This window comes from Setaria italica, chromosome VI, assembly GCF_000263155.2.
Source record: "Setaria italica strain Yugu1 chromosome VI, Setaria_italica_v2.0, whole genome shotgun sequence".
In the NCBI taxonomy this organism is placed as follows: Eukaryota; Viridiplantae; Streptophyta; class Magnoliopsida; order Poales; family Poaceae; genus Setaria; species Setaria italica.
Window position 1 is genome coordinate 33,658,001 of NC_028455.1, and position 11,578 is coordinate 33,669,578.

Here is an 11,578-nt window from a genome sequence, read left to right on the forward strand (position 1 = left end):
AGGGAGCGAGCGAGAGGGAGGCGGCGATGGGGGAGATCGGGAGAAGAAGTAAAGAGAAAAAGGGTGTGTAGCAGGGTGGGACTGGCTGGTGACTTGGTGTTGGCCTCTTAGACCGACCTCTAAAAATCATGCCGGGCCGGGCCGCCCTTCGTGCTGGGGTGGTGGCCCAAGCCTTGCACGAACCATCAGGCTGGGCCAGCCCAAGTCCGAAGGGTTACGGGCCGGGCTGGGCTAAAAAAGGGCTCCGTGCCGGGCTGCGGGCTGCATGGCCAACTTGGCCAACTATAGGTAGGTCGGGGAGTGGCCGGCGGCCTCGCGCTCGCTGACGCACCACACACAAGGAGCCCACTTCGAGGCCGCGGCGTTGGCTGTCTCGGTGTCATCGTCTCGTCTCGTCCCCCCCGTTATTTTTGCGGAGCGGCGAACCCAAACGAGCAGGGAGCTCGGAGGCCACGCACGAGATGCCGGGGCTCACGGCGCCGTCGAGCTACGCGGAGGAGCCGCCGCGCCACCCGGCCCTCAAGATCAACTCCAAGGTCAGCGCCGCGCCCCATCTCCCCGCGTCCGTGTTTCTCCCCCTGGAAGATTCGAGTGATTAGGTGGCCTTGTGGTGTCGCCAATCGCGCGGATTTGTTCGCGGCTTGGGCTTTGTTTGGCCCCGCCGGATGCGTGCGAGGGTTTCGACTGTGCCGGTGCATCGAGCAATCAGAGAGCCGCCGCTGATGCTGTGTGCAGTGGCGCCCCACCCGCCGTATGCGTCATGCGTGCACGTGCTCTTAGTGCGTAGTAGTGATTGTTGAAGCGTCGTGAGCATGAAATTTTGTAGCCTCTGTCCGTGTGCAAACAGATTCCAGTTTTACTTGTTCTCTGTCCGCTCACCGCTGCCGACCTGATGCGGTGTGGAGATGGGCAAGAGGTGTCGCTTAATCGTTTTTGTAAAATAAGAGGTGTTGCTTAAGAGCCATGTAGATTATCAAGGTCTATTCCTGAATAAGTTTGTATGTTAGCAGGACGTATTCCTGAATTATTCAGTAAGATGCAGAAATGGAGTAATCTGGTAGCATTGTGCTGTTTGCAGGAGCCATTTAATGCCGAGCCTCACCGATCGGCGCTAGTCTCATCTTACATCACTCCGGTGGATTTCTTCTACAAGAGGAATCATGGACCCATTCCGAAAGTCGAGGACCTCTCAAGGTTTCTTAATAGTGACTGTGGATTTCCATTTGTCATTGTAATCAGTTACAAACCCTAACACTGTACTGTGAATGGATCGACAGATACAGTGTTTCCATTTCTGGTCTTGTCAACAAGCCTATCCAACTATCCATGGCTGACATTTGGTAATCTCTTTTAGTATATTATCATGTGTATGAGATTTGAGATACTATCTGTATTGTATTGAAAAATTCACATAAACTTCTCATTCAGGGCTCTTCCAAAGTACAATGTCACCGCAACTTTACAGGTTGTCTGTTGATACCTTACATGCCTTGTTCCCCTTAATCTTTATGTGATGGCAAATATATCAGTGTCACAAGTATTTAACAATGCGATTCTGATATGATATTTACAGTGTGCGGGAAACAGGAGAACTGCAATGAGTAAGGTACGGAAAGTGAGAGGTGTTGGTTGGGACATATCTGCTCTTGGAAACGGTAAGAGATGAGCTGTTCTATTTTAGAATGTTCAGAACTTAAGTGATGCATTTTCTTCCAAAGCTGTATTAATCCATTCAGTTGTGCTCATCTCAGTGCATACTGTCATCCAGAGTAAAAATGCTTTTGCTACTGTGTTCTGATCTTTTGCATCATTCCAGCAACTTGGGGAGGAGCGAAACTGTCTGATGTCCTTGAGTTAGTTGGAATACCTAAACTCAGTTCAGTTTCATCTTTAGGAGGGAAGCATGTTGAGTTTGTTAGTGTTGACAAGTGTAAAGTGAGTATATTGGTCATATTAACTGGCAGCAGCTTTTAGGGTCACCACTGATCTCATGTTGTTTGTCTTTCAGGAGGAAAAAGGTGGTCCTTATACTGCATCTATTCCATTAAAGCAGGCAACAGATCCTGATGCTGATGTATTACTTGCATATGAAATGAATGGAGAGGTGAGCAATTGTGACCTTTCTTTTCATACCCGAAATTTTGTTTTACATAGTCTTCAATCTAATATTGAAGTCTGTTTTAAGTAGTTTTTTTCGCGATGCTGTTATCCCAGTTAGACATCTTGTTTCCCTTGTCATTTAATCTGGATGTGTTCTGTACTGTGTCTTCACATGTTATAAGTTATCATATATAGATCCTCAATCGTGACCATGGATACCCACTCCGTGTTGTTGTTCCTGGTGTTATTGGTGCACGTTCTGTAAAATGGCTGGACAGTATCAACATAAGCGAGGAAGAATGCCAGGTTTTCAGAAAATATGAATGCTATGCCTTTTCAACTTTATTTTTCAATGTTCAAATCTGACTGCTATTCTCGACCAGGGTTTTTTTACGCAAAAAGATTACAAAATGTTTCCACCAACCGTGGACTGGGACAATATTGATTGGTCAACTAGAAGGCCACAGATGGACTTCCCTGTACAGGTATACGACATTATCAATTCATCTATGCTAATCTGTTCTGCTTGGCTTCTGGAAAACTTATCTATCTTACTTTTGATCAAGTAGTCTGCTATCTGTACACTGGAAGATGTAGATGTTATCAAGGAAGGAAAGGTTAGTGTTACTTCCTAATAATTTACTCTGATATTGCATCCTGTGTGCGTAATATGGGCTAGAATAAAATCTTATTAATGCACGGCTATCATCACTTGCTGCAGGCTAGGATTGCTGGATATGCACTTTCAGGTGGTGGCCGTGGCATTGAGAGAGTAGATATATCTGTTGATGGGGGTAAAACCTGGGTTGAGGCTCGCAGATATCAGAAAGACAACGTGCCATACGTATCTGATGGACCCCAAAGTGATAAGTGGGCTTGGGTCCTCTTTGAGGCTACATTAGACATACCAGCAAATGCTGAGATAGTAGCAAAGGCGGTAAGTGAAACCCATCGCAACCCACTGTCTCACTAACTTTTGCTGCTTTGCATAAAACAGGTTGTGAAAATGCATCTTGTGGACTGCAGGTGGACTCAGCTGCGAACGTCCAACCTGAAAACGTGGAAGACATATGGAACCTGAGAGGAATCCTCAACACATCTTGGCATCGGATCAAAATACAGAATTCGTCGTGCGTTGGAAGATCTAAGCTGTGAAATAAGAATAAGCTGTGAAATAAGAACACGCTGCTGATCGCTTGGAGCAATCGTGGTGGTGATCCTTGCAAGTGTTACCACAAGCGTTACCATTGTACCAAAACAATAATAAAGTCATTGCAGCTTTCAGTGTTTCTCGCATCGGACTGTAACACAAGTGTTGGAGCTGTGTTGTTCATGGGATTTGAGTTTGACCGTAACTCCTATGTACCGTCATAACTACTGCTGTTGATTTATCTGATATCAAGAAAATATGATTGTATTCTGCATTGGAGAATTAATGTGCAGCATACTCCTTCCAAACTGAAATTTTAGAAATCGTAGGCAGAAGATCTTTTCTTTAGGCAAAATGACAACTGAGGGAAGATAAAGTCACACTTCATATCGCAGCTTAAACATGAAAATGATCCAACGAATGCTGCTGATTGAAACATTACAAAACATATACTCCCTCGGTTCCAAATATACTCCCTCGGTTCCAAATTGTAGGTCGTTTTGACTTTTCTAATACCCTATATCTAGATGCATAATAATATCTATGAACCTAAAAAAGCTAAAATGACTTACAATTTGGAATGGAGGGAGTAGGAATTAGAGATGCAGAAGAGCATATTATAAGCTGGACGCACAAATTGTAGGTCGTTTTGACTTTTCTAATACACTATATCTAGATGCATAATAATATCTATGAACCTAAAAAAGCTAAAACGACTTACAATTTGGAACGGAGGGAGTAGGAATTAGAGATGCCGAAGAACACATTATAAGCTGGACGCACGTGAGGACATATCTTCCCATCCTAGCAATGTAAATGGAAGAATCAGTTTCAGTATGCAATGGCACCGATAACAGCAATGGACTTAAAACATTTCACTTTACAAGTCAGGGCTCGGGAACATCCTATTGCCGCAACAATCTAGAGCGAACTAACACAAGGAAGCATTGATATCCCAAAATACTAACAAGTGACAGATTAGCAAGACTACTGATGTTGCCAAATCCCGTCACGTCTTAGAAGTGCTTCCTGCTACCTCTTCATGACCATTGTCATTGTCCTGCAAAAGCAACGGGGGGAAACATCTGGAAGTTAGAATCATTGTCATTGTATTACTGTGGCATAATCAGAAAGGCAATCCAAGTATACTTACAGTTAAGAGCAATTGGCATGTGGTCCTTGGTTGAGAATAAGTCCTTGAGCATTTTATCCAAAGAATCCTTAGCCAATGGAAACTTCTTCACTTCTTTCTCTCCTGATTTTATAGAATCCTCAACAGATGCAGTACTATTTTGATGCTGCAGTGACAACAATAGTTTAGCCTGATCAGACCTTTCATCCTAGAACCCTAGATATCAGTTAACTGCTTCAGGTAAACAATGGAGAGGATAGCGATCATCTGGACTCAAGTTCAGCAAAATTTATGAAGTGTAGAACATCCATGGAAAAAAAATCATTACACAACAATTGCTCCACCTACCTCTGCATCAGGAGCAGCTGGCTGCTCTGATGTGTCCCCATTCTGGTTCAACTGATGTTCTGCAGTGCAGGAATGCTGTGCAGATGCCTACAGAACAACCTGGCGTGTTAGAGTGAGCAGAAAGTGATCGAGATAACGATAAGCAGATATGATCTAAACATCGGATCACTGTGTCAACCCCTCACCCGATCCTTTGAAGCATCCTCCTGCCACTCTGGCTGGAACTTCTGCAGCAGCAACGTGAGCAGCTTCTGCAACTCGGGCGGCACCTCATCGGGGAAGAGCTTGGGGATGTCGTCCTTGGAGACGTTCTCGCTGACGCACCGCCTGATCAGTATCCTCAGGCACACCAGCAGCTGCATCAGAGGTTGACGAAGCAGAGAGTTGGGGGCTGAATATTCTGAACTCGCAACACCCGCGACAGCATCGGCGCAGAAGGGAGGCGAGGAAGAAAAGGGAGGAGGGAGGGGGTACTGACGGGGTCGAGCTCGGCGTCGGAGGCGAGCTGCAGGGCATCGCGGGCCACGGCGCGGTCGGCGGCGTCGAGGCCGGTGCGGCGGGTGCGCCAGAGTGCCTGCAGGATGTATTCCAACGACTCCTTGGACCCCGCGCGCGCTAGGAGAGGGAGGTTCCCGAGCCCCCACAGCGCCGCCGACGCGCCGTGCTCCCGGTCCATCACCGCACCGGCCGGGGTTCGGTTCTGCCGCCGCCGCTGGGGACGAGCGGTGGTGGAAGAGGAAGAAAGGCCGGCTCGGTTGTGGTAGGCCGAAAAAAGCAGTCCATGAGAGAACTTGTTCAGTGAGGCCCATGGTAGTTAGTGGAAGCAGGCAAGCAGCCCATGAGAGTTCTTGGTGGGCTTCCAGGAAGGACATGGCATTGATTCAAGTCTGATAATTTTTTTATTTTAATTTTTTTGGAAATTAAGAGAATTCTAGTGAGGTGATTGTCATTGACCTTCAAGTATTGCTTGGTGACTAGTCATATGGATGATAATTGAGATACTTTAGTCCTGTCAATCGTCTTCTATTGTGAGAGGATGTCAGAGTTTATGGTGTTCGCAATCTTTTCACGGTGCAATAGAATAGGCGCTATTGCATTAGAATTTAGAAGGTGGTTTAGAGATCTTTTATACCTAGAGTAGGATTAAAAGGTGGTTTAGAGCTGTATATATGTTGAGTTTCAATCCTCTGCCCAACTTATTTTCTTTTCTAATTATTATTCGTAGAGCTAGGAACTTTATTAATAAAGTTTTCTTCATTTAATAAAATAAATTCTCAAAATTGTACTCGTAAAAGCATCCTAACTATTATGACCTTTGTTGTTTTATATTGTACATTTATTTGATAGAATATTGTATATTCACATATTTTTCTATAAATTTGATTAAAGTTAGATAAGTTTAACTTAGTACAACAAAGTTAAAACAACATGCAATTTTGGAATGGATGGAGTAGTTTTTTTTCCTTTCATTTTTAGCATTTAGCTTGGACGTCAATGTGGTGGTCGGTCTGGGAATCATTTTTGTGTTTGTCCAGTAGGTTACTACCTACTGTGATGGCTGATGATCCGTGCCATAGGTTTTGTGTCCAGCAAGTTACTCCAGTAATCTGCGTTGGTTGATCTCGATCTCGCAAGCACGTAGTAGGTGGCTATCTAGGTGCCCCGACGCATCAGGACGCAGTACGCAGCTGATGACGAGGAAGGAGCTCGACAAGACTAAAGGTGCACGATACTGTTAAGGTCTTGTTTAGGTACTCTAAAATTTCAACTTTGGCACTATGCAAAAAGAAGATTTCCATCACATCAAATTTACGGTACATGCATGGAGTACTGAATGTAGATGAAATCAAAAACTAATTGCACAGTTTGGTTGTACTTTGTGAGACGAATCTTTTGAGCCTAATTAATCAATATTTGGACATAATTCACAAATACAAACGAAACGTTACAGTATGCTACAGTGCTAGCGCAGTGATTTTGGTTGTCCAAAATCGGGCAACTAAACCAGGCCTAAATTAATTTTAGCGTGCAGTCGTGCTAGCTACAGCTAGTAGTACACGTGCTCGGAAAGCGTAGCTCATTAGCAATTAATTAATTAGCGATGCCACTTGTATAATAAGAGGGCCAGGCGACGTCGCCCTTCTGATGATCAGTTCATCAGCGCCCATAAGCACACAGCTACACCACCAACTGGCCTTAGCTAGCTAAGCTACTTCGTCGTCCATGGGGCGGAGAGGCGCGGGGACGACCGCGGCGGCGGCGGCGGCGGCGGCTCTGGCGGTGCTGCTGGCTGCCGCCGCCGCGGCAGCGGTGAGGGCGTCGCCGGCGGAAGGGTTCCAGCCGCTGTCCAAGATCGCCGTCCACAGGACCACCGTCGAGATGCAGCCGTCGGCGTACGTGCAGGCGACGCCATCGCTGCTCGGCGACCAGGTACGTGCACGCTACGAGCTTGCTACCACCGGCGGCGCTGCTGCTAAGCTCTAGCCGTTTCTTCCATTCATCTACCAAGTCTTTATTTTTCTAAGCCTACTAGGTGTTGTAATTTGTAAACATTTCAGTCTTAGCTAGCAGAAATCTAAAACCATCAGCTAGGTTTGACATTATTGAAATTAGGATCTGCGGTTGAAGATATCAAAAGGGGATATCAAAACACAATCTCCTGCACTCTAAAAATATCATGCAGCTGCAGCCTGCAGGCCGTGTTGTGTGTGGGCTCGTATACCGTGCCCCCACATGTCAGTGTGGCTCACCTGTCCTGAACGGGGCCAGCAGCCAGCCAAGGGAAAAAAAAATCTCCGGGGTCCTCTTCTGGCAATTACTGTACGACAAGGACAGCGATCGCGAGATCTGGTAGAGATGAGATCATGAGAACGGGCGGTTCGAGAATTCTTGGTGATTTAAATATTTGTTTGCTTTAATTTGTCTTGAGATATATTTAAAAAAAATTAATTTGTCTAGAGATTAGATTGAGATTGCTATCTACTTCTCGTCCACGTTCATGCATGGGTATTAGCATCGATCTCTGCATGATGACACCATGTCAACATGTTCGTTCGTATGCGGTAGATTATTTCAACACCTTCAAGCCAAATAATTATTTTTTTCAAACTAATACAAGCCAAATAAACAATGTCATCATGCATGAACCATCAGGATCAGTGGGCCCGCAAAGCCTCACAGCAACTTGTTTTCTTTTCTGCCCCCCGGAAAAATCATAACAACTTGTGGCAGTGCTTATTCTCAACTTTTGAGTCCCTGGCAGGGAGAAGACACTGAATGGGTGACGGTGAAGTACGGCCAGACAACGCCGTCCGTCGACGACTGGATCGCCGTTTTCTCTCCAGCTGATTTCATGTAAGCTTATTCTCGTTGATCAACTATTCTTCATCTCTCTTCTAAAAAAAAAAACTATTCTTCATCTCTCTCTCTCTCTCTCTCTCAACGAATCCCTTAGACATCATAGTAGCACGAATTCAGTTGGCAGATGGCCGATCAATGACTGACGCATCGTCGTCATGGTGTGTGGCAGCTCGGGCACGTGCCCTAACCCTTCGAGATACCCTGGAGAACCGCTGCTCTGCACAGCGCCTATCAAGGTTACTTTGCAAGCATCAGACTCTAACCGTCGTGTTTGCACTCACTTAACCACGAAATATTACAGTCTGTAGATTTTTTTTTCTTACTGAAACTTGTTACTGCATGACGGCTGCTGCAGTATCAGTATGCCAACTACTCGGCGAACTACATCTACTGGGGCAAGGGCCACATCCGGTTCCAGCTCATCAACCAGCGCTACGACTTCGCCTTCGCCCTCTTCACCGGCGGCCTCGAAAACGTACGTGAGCTCGTATCCAGCGCTAAGTACAAGTAATTAGCTGCTAATTTAAGCTTTTGGATTGAACTGATCGAATGCATACGCCGTTGCATTGTATTGATTGATATCCGTGCAGCCGAAGCTGATCGCGGTGTCGGAGCCGATCTCGTTCAAGAACCCCAAGGCGCCGGTGTACCCGCGCCTCGCCCAGGGCAAGACCCACGACGAGATGGCGGTGACGTGGACTAGCGGCTACGACATCAGCGAGGCGTACCCGTTCGTGGAGTGGGGCGCGGTCGCCAGCGGCGCCCAGCCGGCTCGCACGCCCGCCGGGACGCTCACCTTCAACCGCGGCAGCATGTGCGGCGAGCCGGCGCGCACGGTCGGGTGGAGGGACCCCGGCTTCATCCACACCGCGTTCATGCGAGACCTGTGGCCCAACAAGGAGTGAGTGCTGCACGCATGCCTTGTCCGATCCTTTCCAGTGTTTGTAGCAGCAGTATAGTGTCAGCTTTACGCATTGTTTTCTATCGAGATCACATGCTGTTCACGGCCAATGTGCTAGCACGTGTCACAAAATGTTCTCTGCTGTTGGGCCTGTGTGATCTAGGTACTACTACAAGATCGGGCACCAGCTACAGGACGGATCCGTGGTGTGGGGCAAGCCCTACACGTTCCGTGCTCCGCCGTCGCCGGGGCAGAACTCGCTGCAGCGCGTCATCGTCTTCGGCGACATGGGAAAGGTACGGGAGTTTCCGATGATGAAGGCTTGAATGGTTGATCCACTGCTGGTAACACCAAAGCGAAATGGTAATGGAAAACCTTTGGCAGGCGGAGAGGGACGGATCGAACGAGTTCGCGAACTACCAGCCGGGATCGCTGAACACGACGGACGCGCTGGTCAGGGATCTGGAGAACTACGACATCGTCTTCCACATCGGCGACCTGCCCTACGCCAACGGCTACATCTCCCAGTGGGACCAGTTCACTGCGCAGGTCGCGCCCATCACCGCCAAGAAGCCCTACATGATCGCAAGGTACACACTGATCTGACTAATGCCAAAGTCTCCACATTCTTCTTCTCTGAACTCGCATCTCAATCCGTGTCGTCATCACGTGCAGCGGTAACCATGAGAGGGACTGGCCCAACACCGGCGGGTTCTTCGACGTCAAGGACTCCGGGGGCGAGTGCGGCGTGCTGGCCGAGACCATGTACTACTACCCAGCAGAGAACAGAGCCAACTTCTGGTAGCAACAACATCTATGCTCTTCCAGATGAATCAACCTACACTCTATTTTTTTTAAGAAAATGAATAAATATCCGGCCTCTTTGACCACACACACAGCCAAGTTTTATAGTATTCAACAGCTAATCGCACTAATAAAGGAAATAGTACGCAAACGACGGGAAGAAACCAAAAGCAAAGCCTGCCTATTATTGCTTCTTCATCCATTTTTTGCAAAACCGACACTTGTTTAGAACATGAACCGATGATGACATATTGACATGTGTGCAGGTACAAGGTGGACTACGGGATGTTCCGGTTTTGCGTCGCCGACTCGGAGCACGATTGGCGGAAGGGCACGGAGCAGTACAAGTTCATCAAGCACTGCCTCTCGACGGTGGACCGGAAGCACCAGCCGTGGCTCATCTTCGCGGCACACCGCGTGCTGGGCTACTCCTCTAACAGTTGGTATGCCATGGAGGGCACCTTCGAGGAGCCCGAGGGCCGCGAGAGCCTGCAGAAGCTGTGGCAGAAGTACCGCGTCGACATCGCCTTCTTCGGCCATATCCACAACTATGAGCGGACTTGTCCTATCTACCAGGTACTTCCTCCATTCTTAAATATACGAAATAATTTTTTTCTCAAACTTTGAATGATAATCATTACTCATAAATTAGTTAAATAAAGTAAAATAATACCACTATATCTATCTAAAAAATACTTTACATTTAGCTGATAGATTTATCTATTAATATAAATATTTGTAGAAAAAGATGAACAATTAACGAATAAACAAAAATTCAATGATGTCATATATTTACTGGAGGTATTATGTACCTAGCCTAGATCACACCTCTTTCTAGAGTCCATGGAAATTTCTCTGATCATGTACCTATAACTTGCAACGAGCAGAGCCAGTGCATGACCAACGAGAAGAGCCACTACTCGGGGACGATGAACGGCACTATCTTCGTGGTGGCTGGCGGCGGCGGCAGCCACCTGTCGGACTACACGACGGCGATCCCCAAGTGGAGCATCTTCCGCGACCGGGACTTCGGGTTCGTGAAGCTCACGGCGTTCAACCACTCGTCGCTGCTGTTCGAGTACAAGAAGAGCAGCGACGGCAAGGTCTACGACTCCTTCACCATCGACAGGGACTACCGGGACGTCCTCAGCTGCGTGCACGACAGCTGCTTCCCCACCACGCTGGCCACCTAAAAAGCCATTGCTATGCTAACTACGAGTACGTACTATAGTATCGTCTTGGACTCTTGGTCTTGCAGTTGAGCCTGATAAGAAACATGCATGTGTTACGTCACGAGTGATCAATCGGCCGTGGCACTTGGCTAGTGTAGCTTCCATTGTTTTCGTTTATTGGCAATAACATTGCTCAGTGAATGGTCAGTAGTATTTAGTTTTTAGTGTTAGAGATGGCCTTCTCTGTTTTCTATAAGAAGTAAAAGAAATCTTTCACAAAATGGACGATACACACCAAACTTTGTCTAGTTGTATTGAGACGATCTAGGCAAGACCGCCTACCGCCACCATCGCCAAACTTCGTCCGATCATCTTCTTCAGCTCCGACCGATCGTCTTCTCCATCTCGCCACCGCGATCCGATAACCCTCTTTGGAGCTGGCATACCCAGCAACCCCCAATCCTAAAGCTAGCAACTCCCAAACTTTCAGCGTTGTGAAGAGCAGTGGCAGCGCTGTGAGGTTGGTGCCTGACGGTGGGCCATTGACGGAAAGGGGTGGATCTTGGGGGGAGGCTCTAGCCCCCCTACTTCCCAAGACCTCCATTACAATC

The 11,578-nt window shown here is 47.3% G+C and overlaps 3 protein-coding genes across 5 annotated transcripts; 2 read left to right on the plus strand and 1 right to left on the minus strand.

Annotated features, from left to right (window-relative positions):
* The first annotated feature begins 328 nt into the window (after positions 1-328).
* On the plus strand, positions 329-3,536 carry LOC101759651 (sulfite oxidase). Its single transcript, XM_004973939.4, has 12 exons — positions 329-536; positions 1,079-1,194; positions 1,278-1,340; positions 1,429-1,465; positions 1,574-1,655; positions 1,817-1,935; positions 2,009-2,104; positions 2,296-2,406; positions 2,484-2,585; positions 2,670-2,717; positions 2,822-3,037; positions 3,127-3,536. Exons 1-12 carry the CDS (start codon positions 462-464, stop codon positions 3,253-3,255), a joined length of 1,194 nt encoding a protein of 397 aa, XP_004973996.1. The 5' UTR covers positions 329-461; the 3' UTR covers positions 3,256-3,536.
* Positions 3,537-3,646: 110 nt separating this feature from the next.
* Positions 3,647-5,477, minus strand: LOC101759243. 3 transcript variants are annotated; one of them, XR_001164349.2, is made up of 6 exons: positions 5,209-5,474; positions 4,916-5,086; positions 4,731-4,817; positions 4,404-4,548; positions 4,219-4,310; positions 3,647-4,054 (listed from the first exon to the last, which is right to left on the minus strand). XR_001164349.2 is itself a non-coding variant. In XM_022827317.1 (5 exons), the coding sequence occupies exons 1-5, from the start codon at positions 5,404-5,406 to the stop codon at positions 4,283-4,285; spliced, it is 633 nt and encodes a 210-aa protein (XP_022683052.1). In that variant the 5' UTR covers positions 5,407-5,477; the 3' UTR covers positions 3,647-4,282. The 3 variants fall into 3 exon arrangements, 2 of the variants coding, with proteins under 2 accessions (XP_022683052.1, XP_004973995.1); XM_022827317.1 differs by having other exon boundaries at positions 3,647-4,310; positions 4,400-4,548; positions 5,209-5,477; XM_004973938.3 differs by having other exon boundaries at positions 3,647-4,310.
* Positions 5,478-6,875: 1,398 nt separating this feature from the next.
* On the plus strand, positions 6,876-11,248 carry LOC101760459 (nucleotide pyrophosphatase/phosphodiesterase). The gene is made up of 10 exons (XM_004973941.2): positions 6,876-7,160; positions 7,993-8,084; positions 8,260-8,326; positions 8,446-8,565; positions 8,681-8,991; positions 9,155-9,287; positions 9,376-9,581; positions 9,667-9,792; positions 10,062-10,371; positions 10,683-11,248. The coding sequence occupies exons 1-10, from the start codon at positions 6,954-6,956 to the stop codon at positions 10,986-10,988; spliced, it is 1,878 nt and encodes a 625-aa protein (XP_004973998.1). The 5' UTR covers positions 6,876-6,953; the 3' UTR covers positions 10,989-11,248.
* The last annotated feature ends 330 nt before the right edge of the window (positions 11,249-11,578 follow it).